General features: G+C 44.8%; 1 protein-coding gene across 13 annotated transcripts in view; it reads right to left on the minus strand.

Moving 5' to 3' along the window:
• LOC105034911 (uncharacterized) overlaps positions 1-15567 on the minus strand; it is a 167883-nt gene extending 152316 nt beyond the window's left edge. For 5 of the 13 annotated variants that reach the window (XR_012137381.1, XR_012137380.1, XM_073249766.1 and 2 more), the window contains exons 1-5: positions 15368-15565; positions 14990-15084; positions 13735-13840; positions 12968-13066; positions 12777-12842 (exon numbers count right to left, since the gene is read on the minus strand). Coding sequence is in view for 11 of the 13 variants with exons in the window: in XM_073249766.1 (XP_073105867.1) it covers positions 12777-12842; positions 12968-13066; positions 13735-13840; positions 14990-15084; positions 15368-15430 (429 nt within the window). In the remaining 2 variants the exon portion in view is untranslated. Of the gene's footprint in view, positions 1-12776; positions 12843-12967; positions 13080-13734; positions 14890-14989; positions 15085-15367 lie in introns of all 13 variants that reach the window. The other 8 variants (XM_073249767.1, XM_073249764.1, XM_073249773.1 and 5 more) reach the window with 8 other exon arrangements.
• Positions 15568-18254: the final 2687 nt, after the last annotated feature.

Here is an 18254-nt window from a genome sequence, read left to right on the forward strand (position 1 = left end):
AAATGCTCCTCACTTTGATCATGGCATCTTACTTTTTTCTTCCAATGCTCCTTAGTGGTGTCAATGATAGGTAAGATCACTCGATCAGCACAAACGTGGGCAACACTGACAAAAGTTGTCTTTATCATACTTCTATTACTGCACTAGTCTCCTTGACTCCTAATACTGATTTAGGAATACAACGAGCCCGATAAAAAGTTTGGTGGATAGCAATCAAAGTTATCCTCTCGCTCAAGATCTCAGCCAAGATATCATTATGTAACATTACCAGTCATCTATAAAATATAAACAATATTGAGAACTAATTGGCTGTTATAAGATAAAATATTCCAAATAACAGATGACATATTATAGATTCTATCAACTATCTTCTGATATCTTTTAACACATGCAGTCCTTGTGGGGAGATTGACACCATCGAGAAATTTTGGAGGGGAAGAGATGGAAAGGAGAAGCACAAGCATAGTGATGGAACACAAGGTAATGACCCCCTTTTTTGAGAAGCAATATAAGTGCGCTGGTGGTTAAGATCCAGATGTGGAAGGAGGTGCTATCAAAGAGAATGGTGGATATGGTTGATGCAATGACAATGAAGGGCAAATGGTCCCCCAGAGCCAAACAAGGAGGAAGCACAAAGGGAAGAAAAGGGGGAGATGTAAAGGAGGAATGTGCATATCGAGGAGCATAAGGTAGATAGGATGGACACTTGCAGCAGTGATGGAGGACTGTGGGTCCAACATGGCCGGTTGTAGGAAAGGGAAGAGAGGAAGCAAAGAAATTATAGGTACACAATCAATTCATATTTAAAGGGAAAGTTAATTTCAGCCAATTTATGAATATCTTAGTCCTTAAATGTAACTGCATTAACCAGAAATTTTGCACCTTCTTGGGAAACCTTTGACCTTCCAATGCAGCTGAGATAAACCAATACCTCAGTTCATCTCATCACTATTATCCCCCAAAAGCATAATGGAGATAATGAATTTTAAAAATGTTGCTACTTGCTAGCAATTGCTGGCTACTTTTACTATTGCTGCTTCTAAATTTTGCTATTGCTATTCTTGAAACTCCTGCTAGTGTCAGTTGTTTTTGTCTTCAACATGTTTGTATTGCAACTTTTATTTAGTTGACTAATAAGTGCATGATTGGAGCCATGCTTTCTTTCTCCAAATTAGCTGTTCGTTCAAGTTTTGCCTTAAGTCACATTTGCTTCCTTTATTATATAACTATCTGCATATATTGTTGACTTGCATGAATCACATTCTATCAAGACTTCAACTTCAGATGCCTTCTTCTTCATGTTACCAAAAGCTTCCATTTTTTTCTTGGTCAGCTTACAAACATTCACTCTACCTCTCATTTGATCCCTTTTCTGTACTATTTCAGGATCAACATGCCAAAAGCAAAGTGAGACTAGTCAAATGTTAGCGAGGCTCTCAATAGGCAAAGGCACTACTCAGGGCATGTTTGGTTTAGAATGCGAGTTCGGCTCTGCAATGAGAATGGGAACGAGTGACTCCCACTCCACTCGTTTGGTTGGGGGAGTCTCAATCCCATTTCCATTCTGGGGGGAATAGGAATGCCCTAATCCCCTAAAATTCAATCCTGACTCTCCTCCCAAGATTCAAATTCCATTCCACCATTAATAAAATTGATTTTTCAAAAACACCCTTATGTTTAATTGATTTTCCCAAAATTCAATCCTGCCTCATGCGCTCCCATGCATCACATGTGCCCTCTTGGCAGCATCCAAAATCCAAACCTTTTGGAAGGCAAAAGGTTAGGAGGGGAAAGGTCATTTGGGGAAATCTTGGAGTTAAGCTAGGTTTTCATTAAAGTGTATGTGAGTGGCTGTCCCATTCCCATATGCTAGACATACTCCAAAACCGAGTTGTGGTCCTATCACCTATAGGTGAACTTACCCTAAATAATATGCTCAAGGGCAAGGAATGTGGAACCATCCCAAACCGCCCTATTCGGACCATACCAATATGTACCGACGGCAAGCCAGGACGGTTCCAACATCCAAAATGAGAAATTAGTGAAGGAGGGGGAGAGAGAGAAGGAAAGAGAGGAAAAGAAAGGGAGGGAGGGAAGGGCATGGAGGACCGATTCCATTGCCAACTTCACTTAAAAGTCATAAAATAAAATAAGGGGGTCGATGGACCCATGTTTTGCCTTATTCGATCCCCTGAAGTGTGGAGACCCTCCTCCAACCATCTGACAGCCTCCACAGCCCTCCCTCTCCCCTCTCTCTTTTCCTCTCTCATGTTCTTTCTCTCCCCTACCCTCTCCGCCATTAGGCTGCGCTCCATCGACCTCTACTGGCCTTCACCATCTCTCTCCCTCTCTTCTTCCCTCTCCCCCCCTTCTCTCTCTTTTCCTCTCCCATTCTCCCTCTCCCCCCTCTTCTATGTTGGTATGGGCCCAACAAGGAATAACACAAATGCATACAGAACCATGCCATTGGCCAATCGGTCCAGCCCCCTGTACCAGCACAAGGAACCTTGCTCAAGGGCTTATTAGGCTTTGTCTGTTTATAGTCATGTAGGACTATTTCCATGATTATGAGAAAGAACATCTTTGTAGCATGGGTCTATTCTAACCTTAATTAAAACTAGTCTCTAAAATGTACTAGTTTACCAAGATAATAAATTAATAATCCATTCTTCTATCTCCAATAGAGTATATTTTCATAGAATGAGAAGGATAAAGCGCTTCGTCGCAATGTTATCCTACAGCAAAATTAGGCTAGTTTGATTTTCGGAGAAGTGTATTATGGTGTAGCATGAGCTATCCTGGAATAAGACATTTGATATTTGCTCGGAGGACATCATCTTTGAATGACGTTATTAGTGCAAAACCAAGACAGAAGAAGAAGAGGAAGAAGATAGATGACAAAGCAAAAATAAGAGAAGAAATTTAGGAGGGGCACACAGAGAAGATAGATAGAAATTTCGACTCCGTTTTCCTTCGTCGGTTCGCCTCAGTTCGGAATGGAATGGAGGCATGCCGAATTGTACCGCCGGCCGGCCAATCCAGCCACCGGTACCGGTTCCGCAGACCTTGATCCGAGCAATATCTTTCTTTAAAGAGGGTCAATAAAATCGATCCTCTAACATGGCTACAGTCTTATCAAGCCCAAAATGACCAACGAGGCCACCAGCAACTCCCAAATAACAAAATCTCTAAATGAACTATGAGGCATGCATAGCCTAAAACCCTTAAACAATTAACCCTCTCTGATGAAAAAATCTACATGGTCACGATGATTACCATTCATGATCTCTGGATATCTAAGTCCAAAATCAGGACAAGTGGTGTACTCATCCTTCAATCTCTCAAACCCTACCACCTGAGCACTCATAGTATGCAAAAGATGTACCACTCAACTAAGTGCATCAAATGGCTTGTTCTTAATTCTTGGATGATGGTTAAGAACAAATGTGTACTCTTGGAGAAACTCAATCCATCTAGCAAGTCGGGCACTCAATTTTTTCTGTGAGTTCGGGTACTTGAGTGCATGATGATCAGAGTACAACACATTTTTGAGATAACAAGTAGTACCTCCAGTGCCTCAAAGACTACACAACAGCATAAACTCCTTGTCATAGGTGGAATACCTCTACTTAGCTTCATTAAGTTTTTCACTGAAATATGCGACTGGATGTCCCTCTCGACTCAAAACACTTCCAATGCCTACTCCAGATGTATCACAAGCAACCTTAAAGAGTTTAGAAAAATCAGGATGTCTCAAAATGAGTGCCTCAATCATCTTTTTCTTGATCTCCCTAAAGGCTACGCGTGCAGCGTCAATCCATTTGAACTCCCCTTTCTTCATGCTATCAATGATAGGAACCATAATGGTACTAAAACCCTTAATGAATCGCCTATAGAAGGTGTCCAATCCATGAAAACTACGAACCTTAGAAAGAGTCTTTGGTTCGGGCCACTCTCTAATAGCTCTTACTTTCTCGAGGTCAGCTGCAATACCTTGCATCGTGACAATGAATCCTAAGAAGACAACTTGAGTCTGTATAAAAGCGCATTTTTTGAGATTGACATGTAACTTTTCTGCTCTTAATGTCAAAAAGACCTAACAAATGTGACTCAAATGCTCTTCCTTGGCCTCACTATAGATCATCAAAATATACCACCAAGAACTTGCCTATGAATGGCTTTAAAACCAAGTCATAACCCTTACGAAAATACTAGGAGCATTAGATAATCCAAAGAGCATGAGTAACCACTCATACAACCCATCTTAAGTTTTGAAGGCGGTATTCCACTCATCTTCCGATCTAATCTCGATTTGGTGGTATCCCTAGCACAAATCAATCTTGGTGAACCATTTAGTCAGGACCAAAAAGTCTAGCATATCCTCCAACCTAGTGATGGGAAACTTGTACTTGATGGTGATCTTGTTGACGGCATGGCTATCAACAAACATTCGCCAAGAGCCATCATTTTTTAGAGTCTATAGAGTAGGGACAGCACAGGAACTAAGACTAGCCTGAACAAAGCCTCTCTCCAAAAGTCCATCAACTTGCTGATTGATCTCTGCTCTTTCTTCGAGATTCATCCTATAATAAGGCAAATTGGGAAGCTGGGATCCAGGGACTAGATCAATGGCATGCTGTATGTCCCTCGTAGGTGGCAGCTCAATAGGAAGTTCCTCACGTGTCACATCTTCAAATTCATACAATAACTAGTTGACATCTGGGAGGAGGTCAATTCGTGACGGAAATGACCCTTGAGAAACCTCTTTGGCTATTAAAGCTAAAATAATGTCGGACTTCTTGCCCTCTTTCTCAAATTCCTTACGAGTCAGAAGATGGAGGCGCTTCTTTCCAACTCGCTAAGAAGAGGAAGGACTCAAATCATGTGCCCTAGAACTCAAAGCTTGTGAAGAGCTACTGGGTATCGGAGTCCTACATGTCATCTTCTTATCCAAATTAGAGGGTTTGGTGGGCTAAAGCCATATGGTTTTACCTTTAAACTTCAACACATAAGTATTGTCTCGCCTATAATGAGTAATGTTGGGTACAAAATACCCCCTCAACCGAAGTTCGCGCCAGGAGTGACCCTCCGGGGATTCTGCCAACTTCCGACCTTCGGCGATATCTTTTCGAACCTCTCTGGCGGCCGAGCCTCCGCAGTATTCCCGAGCTCTGCCGATGGATAAACCCCCACCAGCGTCGACCAGATTCTTCACGACAGACGGACTCCTACGGGAGCCGGACTTCGCCCCCAACTTCGACTGCGGGAAGACTTCGTCCGGACTCCTACGGGAGCCGGACTTTGTCCCCTACTTCTACTGCAGACAGACTTCGTCCGGACTCCTACGGGAGCCGGACTTTGCCCCCGACTTCTACCGCAGGCAAACTTCGTCCGGACTCCTACGAGAGCCGGACTTCGTCCCCTACTTCTACTGCAGGCAGACTTCGTCCGGACTCCTACGGGAGCCGGACTTCGCCCCCGACTTCAATTGTAGGTAGACTTCGTCCGGACTCCTACGGGAGCCGGACTTCGTCCCCGACTTCAATTGCGGGAAGACTTCGTCCGGACTCCTACGGGAGCCGGACTTCATCCCCTACTTCTACTGCAGGCAGACTTCGTCCGGACTCCTACGGGAGCCGGACTTCGCCCCCGACTTCAATTGCAGGTAGACTTCGTCCGGACTCCTACGGGAGCCGGACTTCGTCCCCAACTTCAATTGCGGGAAGACTTCGTCCGGACTCCTATGGGAGCCGGACTTCGTCCCCTACTTCTACTGCAGGCAGACTTCATCCGGACTCCCACGGGAGCTGGACTTCATCCCCGACTTCTACTGCAGATGAACTTCGTCCGAACTCCCACGGGAGCCGGACTTCGTCCCTGACCTCAATTGCAGATGGCCCTCGCCTATAGTACTAACGCTCAAGGCACCCAACGGTGCACGGCCCGCCAGCAACATCCGAGCTCCTTCCAGATGGATAGCCACCTCTCTCCGCCAGGCGCTTCAACCGAGCTTCGGCCGACAGGACTGGACTCCCTAGCAGGCCACAGTAACGGCCACGACTCTGCTCCACCTCCTGCGACGGATTCTGTGCGGCTCCACCACTCCCCGCAACAGGCTCCACGCGGCAGGCCGCAGTAATGGCCACGAATCTGCTCCACTTCCTGCGGCGGATGCTGCGCGGCTCCACCACTCCCTGGCGAGTCGCGACAACGGACGCCACTCCACTCTCCGCAACTGATTCCACGTGGCGAGCCATGGTGACAGCCACGACTCCACCCCATTACTCTTCATGATAAATTCTTCCTGGCCCCGTGCGGCCCACGACTAGGCGGTTACAAACAATCGCTATCAATCCGTTGCTCCCCCCGTCTATAAAAAGGGGGACCCCAGATACGTTATTCTCTAAGCTCTCATTTTTTACCTAAAAACTCTGCTAAAATTTTCGTTCGAGCACTCCATTCTTGTTGAGGCAGAGAACTGACTTGAGCGTCGGAGGGTCTTGCCGGAGCAACCCCAACTCCGGTTTAGACTTCTTTTGCAGGTCCCGGTGGCGACCGCGGCTCCCTCGACTCCAGCTTCTCCGACGCAGGCGGATTTTTGCACCAACAGGATTGGCGCTAGAGGAAGGGCTGTGTCTTCGCAGTACCCTTGTTCTTAAAGGAGCGCTCAACGGGACCGCCTCCGGTCATCTTTTCCGACGTCCTCTCCACCTTTCCCCGCTAGGTCCTCGCCCGATGCCTTCCCGCGAAGCATCCACACAGCGACCCACGGCCTCCACGGCCAGATCCCAGGCTCCGGCCTCACCCCCAGTTTCACAGGCTCCTCCCCCTCCAGCAACGGCCACCGGCATGGAGCGGTCAGACAATCGGCCTCCGACGGATTTCGCCAACACCATCTCGGAAGAATCCCGACAGGGAGTGGCCGGCGTATTGGCCGGACCTCCCAAGCGGCAAAAGATTGAGGAATCCATAACTTTCACTGAAGAAGATGCTCAGGGAGTTCAATTTCCTCATAACGACGCGGTCGTAGTTTCCTTGAATATAGCTAACTACGACGTCCACCGCATTCTTGTCGATAATGGAAGTTCGGCCGATATTTTGTTCTACGATGCCTTCTCAAGAATGTCCATCCTTGACGGCCATTTGGGACCGATTGGCTCCCCTCTGGTAGGGTTTACCGGCGATGCTGTCCCGATGGAGGGAGTGATAACTTTGACTGTAGCTGCGGGTCGATATCCAAGACAATCCAGGGCTCTGGTGAATTTTCTGGTGGTGAAGGCGCCGTCAGCCTACAACGCAATCCTCGGCCGACCTGACCTCAACGCTCTCCGGGCCGTCGTGTCAACCTACCATTTGAAATTGAAATTCCCTACCAACCAGGGGGTCGGAGAAGTCAGGGGAGACCAAGCCCTGGCCAGACACTGCTACAACATAGCCTTACAAAGAAGTGACCAATCCGACCTTTGTCCAGTTGATGGGCTGGACGCCCGCGACGACCTCGCTGAGGAGAGGGGCAGCCCAATCGAAGATCTGGTTTCGATCCCTTTGAACGACGGGAATGCGGAGCATATGGTGAAGATCGGCTCCAACCTGGGGGAAGAGGTGCGGGCGCATCTCGTCGATTTTCTACGAAAGAATGCGGACGTTTTCGCTTGGGTTCCAGTAGACATGTCGGGGATTGACACGGAAGTCATGGAGCACCGTCTGGCCGTCAATCCAAAGCATCGACCGACGAAAGAAAAAATCCGAGGTCATGCACCGGAGAGGCAGAAAGCAATAGCCGAGGAAGTGGACAAACTCCTGAAAGCCGGATTCATTAGAGAAGTCAACTATCCTGACTGGATTTCCAACGTTGTCCTAGTCAAAAAGGCAAACGGCAAGTGGAGGATATGTATAGACTTCAAAAAGCTGAATAAAGTCTGCCCAAAGGACAGCTACCCTCTGCCCAGAATTGATCAACTGGTGGACGCGACCTCGGGCCATGAGCTTCTCACCTTTATGGATGCATTCTCCGGCTATAACCAAATCAGGATGGCGCCGGAAGACGAAGAAAAGACTGCTTTCATTACTAACCGTGGCCTTTACTGTTACAGGGTCATGCCTTTTGGCCTCAAAAATGCAGGTGCGACCTATCAGCGGCTGGTGAATAAAATCTTCAAGGAGCAGATCGGCCGCAACATGGAGGTCTACGTGGACGACATGCTCATGAAAAGCAAATCTTCCATGAACCACATCACCGACCTCGAGGAGACCTTCGGCGCCCTCCGAAAATATAAGATGAAGCTAAACCTGACTAAATATGCTTTCAGAGTGACCTCGGAGAAGTTCCTGGGCTTCATAGTGTCAGGGCACGGGATTGAAGCCAACCCAGAGAAAATTCGCGCCATCCAGGAGATGGCCGCCCCGAAGTCGATAAAAGAGGTTCAACGCCTTACAAGGAGGGTAGCAGCCCTGAATCGCTTCGTCGTGAGGTTGGCCGAACGGTGCTTACCCTTCTTCCAAACCCTCAAGCGGCCGAAGAACTTCTGTTGGACCTCTGAGTGCCGACAGGCATTTGAAGAGCTAAGAAGCTACCTCAGCTCACCTCCATTGTTGGCGAAGCCCGAGTTTGGAGAGGAGCTGTTTTTGTACCTGGCGGTCTCCCCTATGGCTCTCGCAGCAGTCCTTGTTAAGGAAGAGGCGAAAATTCAACGGCTGATCTACTACGTCAGTCGCGCGTTAAGAGACGCCGAAACCAGGTATACTAAATTAGAGAAACTAACTTATGCCTTGTTGATTGCAGTCCGGAGGCTCCGACCCTACTTCCAAGGGCACACCGTAACGTTACTCACCGACCAGCCGATCAAGGCTATTCTACACCGGGCAGATGCCTCCGGGAGGATGGCGAAATGGGCGATCGAGCTCACTGAATTCGACATCAACTATCGACCCAAACCGGCGGTAAAAGCCCAGATATTGGCAGATTTTATAGTAGAGTGCACAATCTCGAAGGAGGCCGAACCGGAACAGGGTGAAATGGACGACCTTGAGCCCCGACCGAACTCCCCTGAAGAAGAAGCCGACCTTCCTGGTTGCTTTTGGGCCCTCTACGTGGATGGATCTTCCAACATGTCGGGTGCAGACACGGGCCTGATCTTGATCAGTCCAGAGGGAATCATCGCGGAGTACGCTCTGCGCTTCGAGTTCCCCGCAACAAACAATGGAGCTGAATATGAAGCTCTGATCGCAGGATTAAGGATCGCCAAAGAATTGGGAGTAGATCGGCTCCAAGTCCACAGCGATTCCCAATTGATAGTGGGACAAGTCAACGAAAACTACGAAAGGGAAGAGAGTGGGTTGGGTTCGAATCTAGAGCCTAAACTAGATTAGATCTGGATCTGGATTTGATTGCGAGTACAGATCTGTATTTAAGTTTGGGTTAGCCTAAGGAGCAACAGTGGTGGCAGAAAGGGAAGAGAGTGGGCCTTCTTGGTATGACAAGGGTCAAAGAATAGCGATATGTCGGCGATCAATGGAGGCTTGGATTTTGGCGATGAAGGAACGATGGACACCTTCTAAAATTGATGATGGCGATGGCAAGGGCTTTCAACAATTTCGATGGTCGTAAGAGCTCCAAAGTTCTGTGGCAGCGATGGTGGTGAGTTGTTTATGTGAAGCAAACAATGACTGCAAATCGTAGTTTGACTCTAATACCAATTGATGCAGAACCAAAACAGAAGAAGAAGAGAAAGAAGATAGATGGCAGAGCAAAGATAAGAGAAGAAATCTAGGAGAGGCACTTAAAGAAGATAGACAGAAAATTCTGCAAAATACTTTAATTCTCAATCATTCATACATCCTAGTGGTCTTACAAACTCATATTTATAGGCTTATAATCCTACAGCTAGAAAGTAGCAAAATTAAGCAACACATCTTAACAAAATAAGAAAATATATATAGAATCCTGTAAATAAAGAAAACCAAAGTAAATCAAATCAGATATCTAAGAAAATCCTAACCAAATCAGGATTTTAAATTAATCAATAATTTGAGGAAATCCTAATCAAATCAGGATTTCATATAAATCAGCAATTTGAGGAAATCCCAATCAAATTAGGGTTTCAAATCAAATCACCAATATAAGAAAATCCTAATCAAATATGGATTTACGCCCACGTCTAGTGTAAATGCATAAGGGCAACTTAGGATTTCTATCAACTATGGTGTGACATTCCACTTTCTACTATTATTAAAAAAAAAAAAAGAACCAAAGATATAATGCACAAAATTTTAGACACTTTATTTAGTATTCTTCAATGCATATCTATCATTGGAGTTTATTTTGAGCTCATCACTCCATAAATCTTTTTATCTGAATGAGTTAGTACAACTTCCAAGGCTCAGAGTATCATAAGAATAAAAGCCATCTACATAGTGTTAACATAAATTTTGTAATAGAAACCCATAGAAAATACTTTCCTTTTGCTCTCCTATATCTTTATGCATTCATTCTTATCAACATTAGAACACTCCTTTTATACTGATGACCCCATGACAGAAGTCTATTATCTAGTATTATAGTTTCTTTAACACGTCATAATCAAGTTCCATAGTCATTAAGAATGTCCCCGTCTCACCCTCTAAGCAATCAACAAATTGAAAAAAATTTATCATCCTTAGATAAGCCAATTCACAAATGGTGTCCAATTTCAAGTCCCTTGATGTGTATTTTTAATGTAAAATATAGTAAATGCGTCAAAAATAGATGGAAAGCAATCCATTTTTGAAGATTTTTGGTTCAAGGGTAAAATTGAAAATTTGGGTTGATTCAGATTCCTGCATTTAAATGAACCAAACAGCAACAATAGGAATCAGCAATTCCAATTTCAATTCTAGTCACGAACCAAATACACCAGGGAATCTAGCCATTCCGATTCCCATTTACATCTATTATGATTCTAATTCCAATTACGGTCATGAACCAAACACACCTTCAACATGTTGTTATTCATAAATCCTATTTTGGCAGCTGCCCCTCCTATAGTTGCTTCAAGCTTATTTATTGTTGCTCCAACATTTCATTCAAGCAACCTTAAATGAAACTCTAGTTTTGGAACTCTTGTAATGGTTCGCTTTATTAGACCACCTATCTCAATTATTGAAATGAAATCATCAAATAAATGTCATTTATTAGTCAGTAGATCTTAATATTACTTTATGTATGAAGTATGAACAATTCCTAGGGTCTAGGTGCCCACATTACTACACCCTTGTTTGCTTTCAATCCTGGCTACTTAGGTAGGCACCATGAGGACCACCCTCCCTTTGTCTTAATTTTGTTTCCGCAAGTGTCCCCTTTTTCTTCCTCCTCAATTTTTAAAACCTTCCATTTCCTTTTGACTATGTTCAGTTTTGCTATTTGACCTCTGAATATCAACCTAAGCCGTGTCCCTCTCTTCACTCTATCACATTGTAAGATATGTACTTGCCATTCATATAGCCCTCATCATACTATGTCGATAACCACTTTAAATTTGGTTTACAAGGAAATTTGCCACCAAAGTCTGTAAACCTCTGGCAGTTGTTATGAAGACTTTTCTTTCTAAGTTTGGTTGAGAAGCATGATCTTCACTTTTCTCCTTTCAAAAAGCTCTTTAAATCAAATTTTCTCACTTGGTAAAATGGTATTTTGAAAATAAGCAACGATATATCCATAGGAAATGCATGATAATAAATTCTTCCTCTGTTCCTGTTGCCCAGCTATGCAACCCAAGAGGGGGGGTGAATTGGGTTTCTAAAAAATTTTAAGCCCAACAGTTACTTATGAAGAACAAAACAAAGACTTTAATTCAATATTAATTCCCTAAGGCAGGAATGCAAGAATATAATAAAGAAATAAAGTGAAGAGATAAAGCACACCACAAACACAAGGATTTATAGTGGTTCGGTGCTAACCTTGCACCTACATCCACTCCCCAAGATCCTACTTGGGAATTTCAATCCACTATCCTTTGTATTCAACCCGAATACAAAACGTCGGAAACTCCGACACTAGCTATCCCAAGCTAGATCACTTGTTTCCCGGGTACAAGTAAACCCAAAACACTCCGATTTCAGGTTCGGATCAACCTTTCCTTGTTTTGCGTGCCAATCAGCTCACAGTGCCATGAGTCGACTCATGAGTCGACTCATGCACTTCAAACCTTCATAACTTCAAAAATATAAGTCCAAACACAATGAAATTTTCACCAATAGATTTCAAATCATTTGTTCTACCAAATGGTACTATCAAATCAGGATTTTAGTGAAATTACGATTTTGCCCTTGAAGAGCATAAGAACTTTTTCATTTTAAAATTATTTGTATCCCTTCAATCTGCTTTGTAATCATCAAAATCAATCTAGGAGCAACAGTTCCTACTAAATTCTAGGCTAAGTTTGTTCTGGTGAATATATTTTACTGATCATGCACCTGTTTCAGTATTTGTTGATCTACATGCTTCAGTGAATCACTCTAAGCTCCACAACGAGTCTAGTTTGCATGTAATTTTTGCTAACTACTTTCTTTTCTATGGACAAACATGGGACTTAGAATCCATGCAACAGTAAAGTTAATAAAGATGATAATGGAGAAGGAATTCACCACCATGAAACCATAATGGCTTATCCTTATAGACAAAGTATCAAGCCCCCATCTGAACTTCAAGTCATCACACAACTTATCATTATGAAAAGAATAAGTGATAGTACAGCTTATTGATAAAGATATCCTTAGAATTTGCAACTGAATTTCCTTACATTGGTTTTATGAACCAGGCGGTCAACCATACTCATTAGAGAAACAGCCAATTCATCATAGTCCTTCTGTAAAGAAGAAACGGAAATTCTATGTTAGAAAACAACTAAGGTTAAGCAAGGTAAAGAAAATGGTAATAAGTTATAAGTTCATAAATCTTAGAAAAAACAAGTCAACCGAGTAAAAATCATACTTTATCATCATCTGATTTGCATGTGTCGGTTCTAGCAGCAAGCCGGATCCAGAAATTCTCATTGAATGCCAAAACATTTTCAACAACAAGCTTCTCAAGCTGTTTAAAAAAACTAAAAGAATCGATTAGTAGTCTAGACTTGATAAAGTTGATACTACTATTTCTCTATAATACATAAGATTAAGAGTGAAACATCTGTTCTAGCTTATAATTAACCAATGAAGGCAACAAAGAAAAGATAAAAACAATCCAATAGATACAATAGCTCATCCATTATGCTGTCAAGTACTCCTCCATAAGTGTGCATAGAAGACAATGCCTAGATCACTAAATAGTTTGTCAAAATAATTTAAAGCTTGTGATACCAAAGTAAGAGAATATTGAACTAATAGAAATGTTGTGAGTGCTAACAAGAGCAATGATAACACAATCCACTCAGATAATGCAAATTCCAAGTGATCTGTTAATCGGAAAGATTAGGAGTGGCCTCTTCAGTCTGACATCCCATATTCAACAACTCAAAGAAAAGAATAGATCAAATTGCTGTTATGATCCAGCAATTCTTATCTTCTACTTTCAGCAAAATTATGCATTCAAGGAACATTATGGAATTTCCCCAGGAAAGGATTTTTGCGTTATAGCCTATCATTGAGGATAAATTTGACTAGTGTAGTCAGGTTAGCAAGTAAATAACAGCATCCAACAAAAACTGATTCTCAAGTTTGCTAACATGAAGAATAATCCTTTATAAAAGTTATTTATCTTACTTCTCTAGAAGTCGAATCCCTCAACAAATCAATTAGCCGGTCTACTTCCACAGTTGCCTTGAAAGATTTCTCAGCATCTTGACCAACCGCATAGATTAAAGTTCTCCTATTCAATAAATCCAAAAATATCATGTTATTGTCAATAGCTCCAGCCATCATGAATCAAGCAAAAAGCAGTCTGTTGTGGCCCGTAGTAGTGCAGAGGCAAAATTTAGAGCTCTTGCGCAGGGAGCTTGTGAGCTGATTTGGTTAAAGAGGCTAACGGAAGAATTGAAAATGCCTAGTATGGATCCTATGAAGCTATATTGTGATAATAAGGCCACAATAAGTATTGCGCATAATCCGGTTCATTATGACTGAACAAAGCACATTGAGGTAAACCGGCACTTTATCAAAAGAGAAGATTGAAGATGGGATAATTTGCATGACATATGTGCCTACAAAATAGCAGATAGCAGATGTGCTAACAAAAGGGCTATCTAGATCAAGTTTTAAAATGCTGGTAGACAAGCTAGGAATGACCAACATCTATTCACCAGCTTGAGGGGGAGTGTTGACAGCTCATCAATTTATTTTTCAAATTATGTTCCAAATTTGAAGGAGTCAGTTTAGGGATATTATTTTAATTTATTTTTCAGATTATATTCCAGACTTGGAGTAAGTTTAGGGATAATATTTCAAATTATTTTTCAGATTATGTTCCAGATTTGAAGGAGTCTGTTTAGGGATATCATTTCCTATTTTCTTTCCTATTTTTAGCTTCCTAGTTTCTTGTAATTATTTCCTAATTTCTAGTTTCTTAATTTCTTGTAATTTACCAGATTCTAAGGTCTGGATTTAGGAAATTTTTCTTGTTTATAATAGGTGCCAAGAAATTGAAATAACATAGAACAAAAAATTTCTTTCATTCTCTGCTTACAGCTGCCAAAAATTTTTTAGACCAAAATCAAGTTTATGCTCATCATTATAACAAAAACAAGCAAGTCTCTACAGACTGTTCAAGAAACCTTGCAATAAAAACACCTGGTATCCGCTACACAAATTTATGATTGTACCATCTCTTAGTTTTATATAAATCAACAAATTTGTAGCTGCTTGAATTACTTATCTTAATTGAGAAATTACAGTTAGACCCCTCTAGCTTCAAAACATGCACTGCAAATCAGATGACATATGCTCCATCATGAAATGCAACATCAAAAACAAGATAAATGAAGAACTTCGCCATTAAAAGTTCTGTAGGATCATTCCAAACCTCCTCTCACACTTCTGAGGAAACATAAGGGGACATGATTTCCAAATCTCCAATCCTGAATCACGAAAACTTCCCCACCTCCTACTCCGTGAGCTCTGCATCATCGCACAGGGAACTAACATACATATGACAACAACTACAATTGAAACAATAAAATACCCGTCGAAAAGCCAAAAGAACAAATGAAGACCATTCCTAAATACAGATAAAAGCTGGAATCAAAGTCAAAAGAAAAAATTGGAAATTGGAAAGGAAGCAGTGAAGAGGAACATCAGTATGAAGGGTGACCAGAGTTTGTTTAGAGGATTTATGAAAGATTACGAAAATTAACTTCTCCAGCTGGAACCCGAGGTGGTAGAGAGGGGAAGCGGAAAATACCAAAAGATGGAAAGGTGAGCGGAAACGGGCGGCAATCGGAGCCGCGGCGGGTAACGTCGCCATCAGCGGATGGTAACTGAGCAGTTCGTTCTCTCTCTCTCTCTCTCAGGCGGGAGATTGGCGTTTCTACGGGCGTCACAGGCTCACAGGCTGAGATAGGGTGGCTCCGGGTCAAATGCGCGTCACATGCTGTTCCTTCCACGTTCCCAATAACGAATAATATCCTACCAAAATAATTAATAATAATATTGCGGCCAATCCCCCCCGTCGCCCGATCATCAGTGTCATGCACCTGTAAAAAAAATTCATACTGACCGAAGATACCTTCGACGGGATCCTTCGACGATCAAATCAGAGAGGAGACTAGACAACAGTAAAAAATCAAGAGCTTAGCGGGAGAGAGAGAGGGAGAGAGCTCAAGAGCTTAGGGACGCTTCCGAGGGCCTGGGAAAACTTAACAAGACTGTTGCCTTACCCCATTTTATAGTAGAATACGGTATGGTCCCGCCATTAATGGTGTAGACAACTGGGGGGTTGTCAAATCGCCGGAGGTTGTCAAATCACCGGAGACTGTCAAGTCGCTGGGACGGATCCATGTCCTTGGCAGGACAATGCTCCAGGGTGGCCACACCGCATGTCCTTGACAGGATAATTGCCCATAGTGGTCGTACAATGTTTGGATGGGCTGGCCGACTATACGTCGGCGTTCGACTGCCTGGACGTCGGGTGATGACCCGAAGATACCGTCGGCTGGTCTGGTGCCTTGTGAAAGTCGGACGTCGGCTGCCACTCCCGACAGTGAGTCGGTGATTTGGGCTCGACGGCTTGGCCAGCCGTGGACAGCATGGGTCTGTTCGGCCGACATGCCTTCGGTCGGACATTGTCGGTAGCCATTGTCGGCATCCATCGTCGGGGTCGTCGATCGGTAAAGTCGGACGTCGGTCGGACAGGTCTAAGGGTAAGTCGACGTACAAGGGTCGGTCGGTATATCCCAACAGTTGCCCCCCCACTCCTGAGTCGGATGTCGGTTGGCTAGCGTTTCCACATAGGCGACGGCTTCGGGCGAAAGGAGTGGTTATCCATCACGTCATGCTCCGACTCTGGCGACTGTACCAACGAACGACCCGATGTCAGACGTCGCATTGGGAATGCAAATCGTCGTCTCCTTGGGAACATGAACCGCCGTCTCCTTGGGAATATGAACCGCCGTCTCCTCGGGAACGTGAACCGCCGTCGGTTAATGAATCTCGAGACGCGGCTTTTTCGCCACGTGTCAGGGGACTATTGGGCCAAAACTGTTCACGCAGATGGAGGCGACGTGGCTTGATCTGGAGGCGGGTGCGTCGAACAGTCGGACTGAGGAAGGGCCCGGGTGCTGCCACATGTCGTCATCCGAAAAGCCCTCGTTCGGCGCACTTTCATCTCGACCGTTGAAGGGCCCTATATATATGTTGCCACTTGCATCCAAAACTTCACTTTCTACTGCAAATCTTTTTCTGGCGCTGAGGCTCTGTCGAGTTATCCCCCAGTCCCAGGTAGTTGTCTCCATCCTCTTCCTTTGAGCTCTCCTTGGAGTTTTTTCTGTTCTTGTCTCCTTGCGCCCTTCCTCCTTTGCCATTTTCTTTTTGTTCTCCTTTCTGGAACTAGCGTTATGGCTAGAACATCTCCTCGAGGGAGTCAGTCGGGGAACCAGACTGACGATTCCCGATCGACCCCAGAGGTAGAGGTTTCTTCACTTTCGGGGGCAAACATCGAACGGCTCAGGGAGCAGCACAGTATCCCGGAGCAGTTTGGGCTCTTCGCCCCTGGGGCTGAGGGTCGGGTTAACAACCTGCCTTCAGGCCAGGTGGCCTTCTACGTCGAGGACCTTCGGGCAGATCTTCATTTTTCGATTTCGGAGTTCGTCCAGAACGTCTTGGATTACTCCGGGCTTTGTCCGGCGCAATTGGCGCCGAACTCAGTCTGGCTGATAATTAGCTTTGCCTTGTTGTGTCGGCTTTTGCCGACCTATCCTCGTATTTCTCTCTTCCGGGCATTCTTCGTCCTCCGACCCCACACGAAAGCCCGAGGGTGGTGGTTCTTCAACCCCCGGAAGGGTCTTTCGTTCATCACCGGTCTTCCATCGTCGATCCATGGATGGAAGAACCAGTTTTTCTTTGCTTCCTCTTCGCTACCTTGGGGGTTCCCTTCCCGCTGGGGCGACCCTCGGACTCAACCGAATGAAAACAGTCGGGTGGAGGCTGGCGACTGAGAGGATTTTCACCAACTAAAGGATGTGTCGGTACCGAAGCAGAGAGAGCTCGTCACCGAGCAAGCTCTGTACGATGCTGGCCTAAGTTCGGTTCTCCATCTAGGTACAGTTCGGTCTGTCGGTCGTTCTTTCATCCTTTTTATTTGTTTTTGGACTTGTGCTGATCTTTTGTCGAAATTGCAGGCATGCCGCCGAGAGTGAGGCTGACGGATGCCGACATTCGGCAACATGCGGTAGGGAAGAGACCGGTGCCCGGAGCCGGACCCTCGCGGCCTCCCAAGAGGCCCCAGATATCATCGCCGACCGACATTGCGACGGCGGCAGGGCAGCCCGACACCGAACGTGCGTCGGGCTATGAGCCGGTCATCGCACTATCGGTGCCGGTGGTGCCACCCGAAGTGCCGTCCGAGGAAGGGGTGGCTGAGGGGGCGGCCGAAGGTGTATCAGCTCCCCCACCCACAGAAGAGGTTCGGGCCGAAGCTTGTGAGCCCGAACGACCTGCAGCGACGGCCGTCTCGACCTCGGGAGGGACCCAGTCAAGCTCAAGCTTCCCATCTCTTTCTGATTTCCGAGCCCAGGAGGCCGAACGAGGGAAGGCTCCGATGGCGCCAGGCGACGACACAAGGTCGGCCGGCC

Source organism: Elaeis guineensis, chromosome 16 (assembly GCF_000442705.2).
Source record: "Elaeis guineensis isolate ETL-2024a chromosome 16, EG11, whole genome shotgun sequence".
NCBI classification, from domain to species: Eukaryota; Viridiplantae; Streptophyta; class Magnoliopsida; order Arecales; family Arecaceae; genus Elaeis; species Elaeis guineensis.